At 37.9% G+C, this 14,174-nt stretch overlaps 1 protein-coding gene across 5 annotated transcripts in view; it reads right to left on the minus strand.

Moving 5' to 3' along the window:
* The window catches only part of PATJ (PATJ crumbs cell polarity complex component), a 381,060-nt gene that overhangs the window by 211,652 nt on the left and 155,234 nt on the right, over positions 1-14,174 (minus strand). For all 5 annotated transcript variants that reach the window (XM_024989559.2, XM_024989560.2, XM_024989558.2 and 2 more), the window contains 1 exon segment: positions 11,718-11,817. In XM_024989559.2, coding sequence (XP_024845327.1) covers positions 11,718-11,817 — 100 coding nt within the window.

Consider the following 14,174-nt stretch of genomic DNA (forward strand, 5'->3'; position numbering starts at 1 on the left):
TCAGTTCCTCAGTTCATTTGCTCAATCATGTCTGACTCTGCAACCCCATGGACTGCAGCACACCAGGCTACCCTGTCCATCAAAAACTCCCAGAGCTTGCTCAAACTCATGTCCATCAAGTCGGTGATGACATCCAGCCATCTCATCCTCTGTCATCCCCATCTCCTCCAGTCTTCAATTTTCCCAGCATCAGGATCTTTTCCAATGAGTCAGTTCTTCACATCAGGTGGACAAAGTATTGGAGTTTCAGTTTCAGCATCAGGCCTTCCAATGAATATTCAGAACTGATTTCCTTGAGGATTGACCGGTTTGATCTCCTTGCAGTCCAAGGGACTCTCAAGAGTCTTCTCCAACACCACAGTTCAAAAGCATCAATTCTTTGGTGCTCAGCTTTCTTTATGCTCCAACTCTCACATCCATACATGACTACTGGAAAAACCATAGCCTTGACTAGATGGACCTTTGTTGGCAAAGTAATATCTCTGCTTTTTAATATGCCATCTAGGTTGGTCATAGTGTTTCTTCCAAGGAGCAAGCGTCTTTTAATTTCATGGCTGCAGTCACCATCTGCAGTGATTTTGGAGCCCCCAAAAATAAAGTCAGTACTGTTTCCATTGTTTCCCCATCTATTTGCCATGAAGTGATAGGACCAGATGCCATGATCTTCATTTTTTGAATATTGAATTTTAAACCAGCTTTTTCACTCTCCTCTTTCACTTTTATCAAGAGGCTCTTTAGTTCTTTGCTTTCTGCCATAAGGGTGGTATCATCTGCATATCTGAGGTTCTTGATATTTCTCCTGGTAATCTTAATTCCAGCTTGTGCTTTAATCCAGCCTGGCATTTTACATGATGTACTCTGCATATAAGTTAAATAAGCAGGGTGACAATATACAGCCTTGACATACTCCTTTCCAAATTTGGAACCAGTCTGTTATTCCATGTCCGGTTCTAACTGTTGCTTCTTGGCCTGCATACAGATTTCTCAGGAGGCAGGCAACATGGTCTGTTATTTCCATCTCTTGAAGAATTTTCCACAGTTTGTTATGATACACACAATCAAAGGTTTGGGCATAGTCAATAAAGCAGAAGTAGATGTTTTTCTGGAACTCTCTTGCTTTTTCCATGATCCAACAGATGTTGGCAATTTGATCTCTGGTTCCTCTGCCTTTTCTAAATCCAGCTTGAACATCTGAAAGTTCATGTTTCACATACTGTTGAAGCCTGGCCTGGAAAATTTTGAGCATTACTTTGCTAGCATGTGAGATGAGTCCAATTGTGTGGTAGTCTGAACATCCTTTGGCATTGCCCTTCTTTGGGATTGAAATGAAATTTGACCTTTTCCAGTCCTGTGGCCACTGCTGAGTTTTCCAAATTTGCTGGCATACTGAGTGCAGCAATTTCACAGCATCATCTTTTAGGATTTGAAACAGCTCAACTGGATTCAGTCACCTACACTAGCTTTGTTATAGTGATGCTTTCTAAGGCCCACTTGACTTCGCATTCCAGGATGTCTGGCTTTAGGTGAGTGATCACACCATCGTGGTTATCTGGGTCTAAGATCTTTTTTTATAGGTCTGTATATTTTTGCCACCTCTTCTTAATATCTTCTGCTTCTGTTAAGTGCATAGCATTTCTGTCCTTTATTGTGCCCATCTTTGCATGAAATGTTCCCTTGGTATCTCTGATTTTTCTGAAGAGATCTCTAGTCTTTCCCATTCTATTGTTTTCCTCTATTTCTTTGCACTGATCAGTTAGGAAGGCTTTCTTATCTCTCCTTGCTATTGTCTGGAACTCTGAATTCAGATGGGTATTTCTTTCCTTTTCTCCTTTACCTTTGCATGCATGCATGCTCGGTCGCTTCAGTCGTGTCCAACTCTGTGTGACCCTATGGACAGCAGCCCACCAGGCTCCTCTGTCCACAGGATTCTCTAGGCAAGAATACTGGAGTGGGTTGCCATTTCCTGCTCCAATGTATGCATGCATGCTCAGTCGCTTCAGTCACGTCTGACTCTGTGCAACCCCACGGACACCAGTCCACCAGGCTCCTCTGTCCACGGGATTCTCCAGGCAAGAATACTGGAGTGGGTTGCCATACCTTTAGCTGAATATATATGTATTCAAAAATATGTGTATACATTTTATGTTTTTAATTTTTCTGTAAGCCAACTCATCATTATCTTTTACTGTGCTGATATAATAAATCAAAAGATGTTAACCTGTACCAAGAGTGTATCTTTTTAAAATCTTAGACTTTTATAATATTTTTATGATTTCAGTTTTCAGACATACATGATTCTTTTGGAATTCACTTATAATTTCGGTGAGAAGTGAATATCTGCATATTTTCTCCCCAAATGATTATCTAACCCATTGTAAATTTATCATATTTCTAGTATTTCAAAAATAATTTTATATTCTAAATTCTGAATAGACTCTAGGTCTATTATAGATCATTTCTAATGCAAATACTAAACTGCTTTAATAACTAGTTCTAAACAATATTTCTAATCAACAGTGCTACTGGTATCCTATGCAGGGTAATTCTTTGCTGTACAAGATTATCCCATACATACAACATAGTGCCTTTGGCACCCAACTAACAAGTAACAGTAGAATAGCCTATCCATTGAGACCAGGGACACTTGGCAATATATAAAGACTGGTTTGGTTGTCACAACTGAAGTGGGAGGGAGAAGCTACTGGCATCTAGTCAGTAGAGACCAAGGATACTGTTCAACATCCTATAATGCAAAGGTCAGTCCTCCACAATAAAGAATTAAAGTCCAAATGTCAGTAGTCCAGGGTTGAGAAAAACTATTCAGACAGCCAAAAACTCTCTCACTCATTTCTAAAGCTCCAGGTTGAGTTTGAAAGCAATCAGTTAAGAATATATTCAGATACTCGGGAAGTGCATGGCTCCATCCCCTCAAGTTTTCTTTTCCAAAATCACTTAGCATTTCATTTCTAAGTCAATGTCCAATAAAGTTTTCGTATTTTAAAAAGCCTGTATACACTTAGTGTGTGTGTGTGCATGTTCAGTCATGTTCAGCTCTTTGTGACCTCCATGGACTGTAGCTCTCCAGGTTCCTCTGGCCATGGAATTCTCCAGGCAAGAATACTGGAGTGGGTAGCCACTCCCTTCTCCAAGGGATTTTCCTCACCCAGGGATCAGACTGCATTTCCTGTGGCTCCTTCACTGGCAGGAGGATTCTTTACCACTACCAATGCCTGGGAAGCCCCATATACACTTAATTAGATTCAAATCACTTTATATTGGTTTCAAGATTTTCACTAACACCAAATGATGCCTATTTAGAAGTGTGTGTGAGTGTGTGTGTGTGTACAGATGACTATTTCTGTGAATCCGTACACATTTTTCTTGAGAGTGAGTGGGTTTATAGTTTTTACCACACTGCCAAACAGTAAGTAACTCAAAAGTTATGGAACATTGAAATGATCTGCATTTATAAATATATTATTAGTGGATTTTTAAAAGTCTTTCTGTTATTTCTATTAGGAAAGTTCTCATATTTTCTAAGTAGATAATACTGATTAGAAGATTTTTTCATATTTACAGTTATATAAAGTTATATAACTTAACAGTAATATAAAGCTTATATATGTAAGCTATATATATATAGCTCGACGTACTGTTATCAAAGATTATTTTAGTTGTTGAGTTTTTGAGATTGACAACTGCATTATTATTTGTGAATAACTGTTAAAACAGTTAACAGTGATTTTAGTATGAAACTAAAAGCTACTGTATTGGACATTTTCAGTAGATGCATTGTATGATAATGTGGATTATATCTCAATAAAGTTGTTTTTTAAAAAGCCATCCCCTCTAAACTTATACATAGTCTGATTCTGAGTGATCTGGTAATAAATCACATTTCAGAGGGTCTTAGCTAGTATCCAATCCTTAAAAACAACTCACATGAAAATAAGAACTAAAATAAAACACAAAATGCAAGGTATTGGTAATCTAATTTTTATTTGTGTGGTGTGGATCACAGGCTAACTTTATTGCACTTCATATTCCAAATATATTCCTTATACTCAATATTACATTACAACATGTAATGGGGGGAGGGAATCTGAGCAAAATGCTATAATGATGTATCAGAGTCATAGTTAAACGAAATCCTTACTGAGGGGGAAAAAAATGTGGAAAAACACCTCAGAAGAGTATGCTATTCTGGAATTAAGGGATAAAGAAGGGGCTTTAAAAGGTCTTTAGCAGGAGGTTCTATTCAAATCTTTGTTATATCACTTAAAAGCAAGGTGTCAGACAAGTCAATTACATTCTGAATTCCTAGGACTTCATATGCATTAAGAGACAGGTCAATTGTAAGATTCTCATTGCTTCACTCTCTTATGTTACAAAAAGTCATTCCAAATCTTCTGCTGCCTGCAGTTTAAAACTGTAATTGAAAGACTGAATGCCACCAGGTTAGAATGACCCAAGTGATATAAAAGCATTTACATTCTGGGATCGCAAGTGAACAAAGCAGGACTTTGTGGAGACTGTGGCGCCTCTCCCTGAGGATCGGAACTTTTAGAGAAAATAATGGGTGGCATATTGAGAAAGAGACATCAAGCTGCTCTGGACAGAATGCTCTGAAACCACATGGATGGTACAGTTCAGGAGAAAAGGTACCTCCAAAGCACTAGGAGCACATCTGGGTTTTCAGTGCACCGCATGGGACTATGCAAGTCACATACCTTCTTTCATTAATTTGCCAAAAAAAAAAAAAAATACAGGAATAAGTATTAGAATAAGGAGTCGGGCAAGATTTTCCAAAGAGTGTAACATGCAGCTGAAATCAGCAGAAGAGATCACCTTTCAAAGGCTCTTCTGAGAATCCACTTAAAGAGTTGAAGACAATTTACGGCACATAGTAGGTACTTAATAAACTGTGGCTACTACCACATAGCCACTAAAATTGTGGCAATAAAAACACGAAGCTACAAGTATGAGGAGACTGAGAAAGAAGATCTATCTATATTTGCTGATTCATTTTCAGAAAGAAGGGCCTTCCTGGTGGCTCAGCTGGTAATGAATCTGCCTGCAATTCAGGAGACCTGGGTTCAATCCCTGGGTTGGAAAGATCCCCTGAAGAATGGAACATCTACCTACTCCAGTATTCTGGCCTGGAGAATTTCACGGACTGTATAGTCCATGGGGTCGCAAAGAGTCGGACACGACTGAGAGACTTTCACTTTTCAGAAAGAAAGACAATAAAGTTATGACATCTTTCCAGTAGCCAACTGAAAATCTGGGTCAGGATATCAGAGCAAGGTTAAGGCCAGAAATAAAGACTGGAAAGTCATCACATGACAGTGAACTGAGTTATCATTTCATGCCCTCAATGATATTAAACCTCTAACAAGGCAATCTAAATAACTTTAAATTTCGGTATTAAACACTATACCATAAAGTAAAAAGTTCTGCACCACTGATAACTCCCTTTGACAAGTCATGCAGGTTTGATAATGGTAGTTTTGTCAATAGGTAAGCATTTATGTGGATATTGCCTCTTGATTTAAAAAAATAATTTTATTTATCTGTTGTTTTTGTCTGTGTTAGGCCTTTGTCGCTGTGCGGGCTTTCCTCTAGTTGTGGAGAATGGGGGCTACTCTCTGGTTGCGGCATGCAGTCTTCTCACTGTGGTGGCTTCTCTTGTTATGGAGCACAGGCTCTAGGGCTTGTGGGCTTTAGCAGTTGCAGCACACGAGCTCAGTGGTTGCAGTGCACAGGCTTAATTGCTCCAGGGCATGTGTGATCTTCCTGGATCAGAAACTGAACTTGTATTTCCTGAATTGGCATGGGGATTCTTAACCACTGAGCCACAAGGGAAGCCCTACTTCTTAATTTTGAACTGTTTCAAAACTCTTAATTAAAATTCAAAAAGTTCTTATTGCTAAGATGATTGTACGATATCTTATGGCAATTAGACACCAGAATGTCATATGTTCAACTATGTATTAAAGAAGATGAGTGATCTATAATATAAATGCCTGTTATGTAACACACTCTCTATATAGGTATACTTGGGAGGTGTGGGTTCAGGTCCAGACTACTGCAAAAAAGTGAGCCACAGTTTGAGTCATTTTGGTTTCGCAGTGCATATAAAAGCTGTGTTGTTGTTCAGTCATGAAGTCATATCGGACTCTGCGACCTCGTGGACTATAACACGCCAGACTCCTCTATCCTCCATTCTCTCCCGGAGTTTGTTCAAATTCATGTCCGTTGCCTCAGTAATACTATCTAATACTTTCATCCTCTGCCACCCCCTTCTCCTTTTGCCTTCAATCTTTCCCAGCACCAGGGTCTTCCAATGAGTCAGCTCTTCACATCAGGTGGCCAAAGTATTGGAGCTTAAGTTTCAACATCAATCCCTTCAATGAATATTCAGGGTTAATTTTCTTTGCAACTGACTGGTTTGATCTCCATGCTGTCCAAGGGACTCTCAAGAGTCTTCTCCAGCACACAATTTGAAAGCACCAATTCTGTGATACTCAGCCTTCTTTATGGTCCAACTCTCACATCCATAGAAGACTACAGGAAAACCATATCTTTGCCTACACAGACCTTTGTTGGCAAAGTGATGTCTCTGCTTTTTAATATGCTGTCTAGGTTGGTCATAACTTTCCTTCCAAGGAGCAGGCATCTTTTAATTTCATGACTGCAATCATAATCTGCAGTGATTTTGGAGCCCAAGAAAAGAAAGTCTGTCACTATTTCCATTGTTTCCCTATCCATCTGCCATGAAGTGATGGGACTGGATGCCCTGATCTGCCACTACTTCTACATTTTCCCCTTCTATTTGCCATGAAGTGATAAAAGCTATGTTTATACTATAATCTACTAAGTATATGATAACATTATGTCTAAAAAACAATGCACATACCATAATTTAAAAACACATAATTGCTTTAAAAAATGCTAAACATCATCTGATGATGCAGGTTGCCACAAAGCTTCAAAATTATCCAGCAAAACACAATAAAAGGAGGTATGCCTGTATTGGTTGAAACACTGAATTCTCACAACAACCTCAACAATAATTGCTTTATTTTACTAAACATCCCCAACAATACTATGTTGCTAAATTCAAGGGTTATTACTCTGTCTCCAACCTCCTCAGCCTCTCAGAATCCTTCCACAGTTGACCACGGAGGTTCAGTGACAACCCTTCTTGAAACACATTCTCTTAAACTAATTTTATAATCTGAGAGTACTCTTATGCTTGGATGCTCTTACGCTGGGCAAGTGCTGGAGGCCCTTCTTGCTGCTGTCTATACACGTTACACTACCTCACCAGTTCCCGTGAGTTTAATACCGTCCAGATCAGCAGTTTTCAGAATGCGGGCCCTGAGTCAGAAGTATTAACATTACCTAGAAATGTAAATTATTGGGTGCTCCCAGGTGTGAAGAATTAGAAACTGGGGGTAGGGAATTAGTGTTTGAACAACTTCCAACAGGTGCTTCTGATGCAAGCCAAAGTTTGAAAACCACAGATCCAGATGTATGCTTTTCATTCTCCAGGTTGTGACCCATTAGTCAATCAAGAAATAAACTGAGATGCAAATGCATTTTAAAAACCGAAATAGAACCATATACAGGAAATTCCCTGGTGGTCCAGTGGTTAAAATTCAGCCCTTCCACTGCTGTGGGCCAGTTTCAATCCCTGGTCAGGGAACTAAGGTTGTGCAAACCATGCAGCAGGGCCAAAAAAAAGTAGTACAGAAAAAAGTTCTTCATATGTTACAAAGGTAACCAATATTTCATGAAACCCTTGTTTTAATTATATATGCATATTAGTGTGTTTGCATGTGTGTACATGCACGTCTATATCTGGTTGTTAAATGTGTTATTGAGAATCACAGTTTTGGAAAAAAAAAAAAAAAACTGATCAATATGATGACTAAAAAGCCAGCTCTTTGGTCCTTTTTGCCATTTAGGTCTTACCTTGCTTGGACATTCCATTTCACTTAATTTTGCTTCCTCCAAGGGATTTATTTTCAAACTACCTTGTTTATTTGGTGTTTATAGTACAAGCTGGAATCAAGATTGCCGGGAGAAATATCAATAACCTCAGATGTGCAGATGACACCACCCTTATGGCAAAAAGTGAAGAGGAACTCAAAAGCCTCTTAATGAAAGTGAAAGTGGAGAGTGAAAAAGTTGGCTTAAAGCTCAACATTCAGAAAACGAAGATCATGGCATCCAGTCCCATCACTTCATGGCAAATAGATGGGGAAACAGTGGAAACAGTGTCAGACTTTATTTTTCTGGGCTCCAAAATCACTGCAGATGGTGACTGCAGCCATGAAATTAAAAGACGCTTACTCCTTGGAAGGAAAGTTATGATCAACCTAGATAGCATATTCAAAAGCAGAGACATTACTTTGCCAACAAAGGTTCATCTAGTCAAGGCTATGGTTTTTCCTGTGGTCATGTATGGATGTGAGAGTTGGACTGTGAAGAAGGCTGAGTGCCGAAGAATTGAGGCTTTTGAACTGTGCTGTTGGAGAAGACTCTTGAGAGTCCCTTGGACTGCGAGGAGATCCAACCAGTCCATTCTGAAGGAGATCAGCCCTGGGATTTCTTTGGAAGGAATGATGCTAAAGCTGAAACGTCAGTACTTTGGCCACCTCATGTGAAGAGTTGACTCATTGGAAAAGACTCTGATGCTGGGAGGGATTGGGGGCAAGAGGAGAAGGGGACGACAGAGGATGAGATGGCTGGATGGCATCACTGACTCGATGGACGTGAGTCTGAGTGAACTCCGGGAGTTGGTGATGGACAGGGAGGCCTGGCGTGCTGCGAATCATGGGGTCGCAAAGAGTCTGACATGACTGAGCGACTGATCTGATCTGATTTGATCTGATAGTACTTATAATATTTAAACTATTTTATTGTTTATAAGCTTTTTGCCTGTCTAGAATATAAGCCAGTAAGAGTAGAAATCTTGTTCCCTGCTGTGTTATAAATGAGTAACTTACCAAAGCTGACTTAAGTTAGATTAAACTACATTTTCACCATTGTAAAAAGAAATGCTTAGTGTGGGGACAATAAGAATCTGATAAAACAGTGAACTAATTTACTGTTAATTTTTGGACAGATGAGCAAAGCAGTAATTTAATAAGAGTTAAGGAACAAATAAAAACTCACAGGATCCATATCAAGAAGAAATTCAGGAAAGCTAGAGGCTTTAAGTTCACATACATTTCAAATGTGAACTATGTCATGACTCCATACAGTTCAAACCCTTCTACAGAAGATTAAAAGTAAATTCAATGGGAAGGAAATGTACATTGAGAAGGGAAAAACTGGGGAGCAAAATGAATGGAAAGTCATATTCACAGCTGGAGAAACTTGTGAAATTCAAATTTGCTGGAGAATCTGCGAAATGTCATAGTTAAAAGATGACTTTGTTATTAGGAGTCTATATCTGCATTCAGTGTCTGGAGTAGGAAATGGCAACCTACTTCAGTATTCTTGCCTTGGAAAACTCCATGGATAGAAGAGCCTGGCAGGCTACAGTCCATGGGGTCACAAAGAGTTGGACACGACTGAGCGACTGAACACACACGCACACATAGTGAACACCACTTTGACGCCACTAGACAGACAGAGCTGTTCCAAGACCACGTGTACATGCATGTTCACAGCACACACTCACAGTGTTAGTGGGGTTCAGGAGGGGCAGTGATTTACACTGAATGTGTGCTCAGTCACCAACAATCCCAACCCAGGGATCAAACCTGCATCTCCTGTCTCCTGCATTGGCAGGCAGATTCTTTTCCACTGGGCCACCCCCCATCATGCTGTTCCTATTTCTGGGATATTAACATTTTAATTAATGGGAAGAATAGATGATAGACTGTACCAGCTCTGGAGTCAGAGTGCCTGGGTTTAAATTCCATTTCCACTATTTATTAGCTGTGTAATTTTTGACATAGTTCTTAATTTCTCTGAGCCTATTTCTTTATTTGTGTATTTAGAGACCTCACAAAATTATTATGTTGACTGAGTTAATAATACTTATGAAGACCTGGCACATGGTAAAGTGGAGTATTTACTAGGTATCACAATCCTTATACTAAGTTCTTTAAATGTTTTCTCCTCTAATGCTCACAGCAATACTACGAGACAGGTTATTATAAGATATCCCCTCTTCTCCATATACATGAGAAAGTGAAAAGCCATGAAAAGGTTAAGAAACTTGTTCATGAATTCACAACTAAGTGAATAGGGTTAGAATGTAATCTTAGTCATATGCTTAAACCAGGTTTCCTAACAACCAAGCAAATATGGGCCTTCTAGTAACCCAGAAATTATGAATAATCAACAAGCTACCTCCACTCTGCTGCAGCTTCCGTAATATCTATTATCAAAACAAAGGGTTACATTATACAAGTGCACACATACATCAATTGTATCCATTATGTGCTGTGCTTTCAAAGAGGTTGAGAACCAAGGCGCTGCACTACTTTTGTTAAATTTTGTTTCCATGCCTTTGTATCCTCCATTCAAAGTGGATTACCCCACTGAGAAAAGAAGCAGCAAAGTTGCATTTATCTCACAGCAGACTCACTTAGCACCGTTAGTAAAAAACAGTTGGTTTTCAACAAAGATTGTCAAATAAATGAAAATGCACAAGAAAGTGTTCTATAAAATCACAAAGTACAAAGCAAGTTTTTATAAAGTCAACCTAATTATTTATATTTATTTTTATATTTTATTTATATATTTAGAAAATTATAAAGTTATAGTCAACCTTATAATACTTTTTGAAGATTCACAATATAAAAGGCTAACAGCCTTATCACAGTATTTTAATCCTCATCACAACCCCTATAAAATAGGTACCATTATTTTCATAGAAGAAGGAATACTTAAGGTCACATACTATTAAGTACTGGAGACCAAATTTTCACTCTTTCAATTTCTGTATCAAACTCCTTTTCTATATAAGGAAAAATATTATTTTAAAGTATACAAATTTCAAAAACCATTAAAGCCAACCGTGTAAATGAATAATCCTGTAGGTTTTAGTATAGTCACAAATTGTGCAACCATCATCACAATCTAATTTTAGAGCATTTCATCACTCCAAAACAAATTCTGTACACAACAGCAATGAGATCTAACTACATATAGTTTACATGCATAAAAGGAATGTAAATGCTTTTAAATAAAGCCTCCTTTAAATACATGTGAATGCATATTTCATGCAACTAATGCAAAAGGACATCATGAAATGACATCTAAAGGAGACAATTATGACTTGGTGGGCCTTCTATAATTTTGCATTGTCAATATCACCATTCATCTGGGCACAGCAAGTAATCAAGGTCTAATATCTACATTCAACTCTGATTACTATTGGTCAAACTCCAATTTCAAGGACTTCTTAGCATTTCTATATTCACAACCAAATAGTAAGACTAGCATGGACTGTAGATAAAAGTTTACCACCCAGTTGCCTTTGATATTCACTCTGTTATATTAATGTCAGAGGCAAAAGCTTAGGAAAATATTAAGTCACAGAAGTTAGGAGATCTGAATTTTCTTTTTCAGCAAGATATGTTCATACACATTTTCTAAGAACCCACACCACTGTATTTGATAATTTACAACAATCATTAAAGTATAATTTAATGTTATGCATCTATCCCAAACAATGAAAAGGAACTCACTGTTGGTAAATGCACATTCTTCTTCAGATTCATCACTGTCATCAGATGGAGATCTATAAGGAGGAGGCAGTTTCATTGGCGGTGGAGCAGTTCCTCGCCTCTGAAGATGCAAAATTTGAGAGAAGTGTTAATTGCCTTTGTTCAAGCTCTTCCTCAATGACAAACAGGATTAAAAGATAATCTGTAAATATTTTGACTGTATCCAACCTTCATCATATCACTAGGATTATAATTTTTTATTCTCTATGTTATTATGTAAAGTGACTCTGTGATGTAAACACACCAATACAGAAAACAGGAATTCAAAAGCACAACTTTTAAAACTGTTGACCTTCACAGAAGCATGCCTTCCTTTCTCCAGTGAGAAAACCAATTATATGTATCTTCTTTACACTGTTGAAAGTTAGTTTTCTTTGTTTCTGACCAAATAACTCAAATGAAAGACATATAAATAATGACTTAGATATAAAAATGACCCAATGTGTTAATCTTACAATTATTTCAACTTTTTATTCAATTATAAAAGGTACAGATTTCATTATTTATAAAGCACTTGAAATACCAAGATTTTCTAACTGAAGAGGTATTCATCTATAATTTGTAAATAGTTAACATATATTTCAATGTTTTAAAAAGAGAGAGAGAAAAAGCTTTATGATGAATACCTTTTGTATTTCTGTATACGTATTCTTTACATTTACAAACCAAATGATACAGTACATCAATATTTGGTTTAAAGAGACTTAATTAAAGTAGACTTTATGATCATATTACCTTTATACAACGCAGACCTTTTCTTAAATGCTGGGAAAAATAAAACATGCCAAACTACGGAGAGATCCAAGCTGCTGGAAAGAATAGGAGCCGATATACCCAAGCTCCCCACAGATGCCAAAATAACTGAATTAAGATTTGTTTTGCTACAGGATTTCAATAAAGCACAATCAATTATGCTTTACAGTACAAAGCCACTAATGGCAGGATACACTTCAGTAAATGGACAATGACTGGTCCATTACAGAAAGCAGACATGTAATAAATTCCTCCAAAATAGAAAACACTATTTGGCATCCATAAGGAAAAACACACACTCAAATTTATTCAGGATAACATCTAATCAAGGGTCATTCTAAGTGAAAGACAAAGCTAAGAACAAGGAGAGCTAGCTTTTAAAATAGTAGTAAAAGATATATATGAATTCTCTTTAATAGCACTTTAAAAAGTATATTTAAGGGACAATTGTTTACATGACCTATTTCTTTAACTTCTACCAACACGCTCACAAAGAATGTAGGATAAGCATATTCTGGGCTCCCTATGGTATGAATGTGGGTTGCCAGATGTCCAGGCAGCTTTCTACCACATATGGGAGAAGAGTGTAAGCAGGTCCAGGCTCTCACTGTGGCAGCAAAGGCTGGAGCAAGGTATGCACAGGGAGGGCCAGGTGAAAGAACTTCTGTGAGGGTAGAGAAAAACACAGACCATAGGACATGCTCAGCTCTGAGAACAGTGTCCTTAACTGTTTGCTGAATGAGTAAATAACTGGTTGTCATTCATGTTGTTTCAGTTCTCTGACATATTAGCATTGAGAAAAATGACAATAACACAAACCGTTCTTGTTCAAGAGCATTGCATATTAAGGACTTCCCTGATGGTCCAAGGTTAAGAATCCACCTTGCAATGCAAGGAACATGGGTTCGATCCGTGGTCCAAGAACTAAGATCCTACATGCCGTGGGAAAACTAAGCCTGCGCACCACAACTGCTGAGTGCACACAGCAACCACTGAAGCCCTTCCCCCGAGCTCACGCGCCACAACAGGAGGAGCCACCACAAGGAGAAGCCCATGCACTGCCACTAGAGAGTAATCCCCTTTCGCCACAACTAGGAAAATCCTATGTGCGGCAACCAAGAGCTCATGAATTGCAACAAAGACCCAGTGCGGCCAAATAAATAAATAAATAAATTTTGTAAAAAGAGCATTGAGATTTCTTCTGGAAATGTAAGTTATTTTAACAAAGTATTAAAGTTGCGTTGCCTTCTAAGACATTAACAAGTTTAGTGTCTAAATCTGAATCTTATTTAAACATTTTTTTCAGCAAATATAAATACTCTTTCCAATTCTCTCTGAACCAGGATAACCACCTTTTTGGTTCCCATGTTAGCAATTTTAATAAACATCTGGCACGGTTACATTCTGCATAATTTCAAAGGTCAAGTTTCTTTTCTTTAATTTTATTAGTCAGTCTTGAAAGCCCCACTGATATGTTCAAGTATACTCATCTTCCAGAACCAATGAACTGTGAAGCCTGAGACATACAATCCCATACACATGATTTCCTGGTTCCGACGGTAAATTCCCAGTGGCAACAGAACTTTGTCTTTTTAACTGTTTTTCCATTTTTAAATTTTCAATTCTATTTTTTGTTGTTGTTGTTGTTTCTAATATTAAGCTAAG

Source organism: Bos taurus, chromosome 3 (assembly GCF_002263795.3).
Source record: "Bos taurus isolate L1 Dominette 01449 registration number 42190680 breed Hereford chromosome 3, ARS-UCD2.0, whole genome shotgun sequence".
In the NCBI taxonomy this organism is placed as follows: domain Eukaryota; kingdom Metazoa; phylum Chordata; class Mammalia; order Artiodactyla; family Bovidae; genus Bos; species Bos taurus.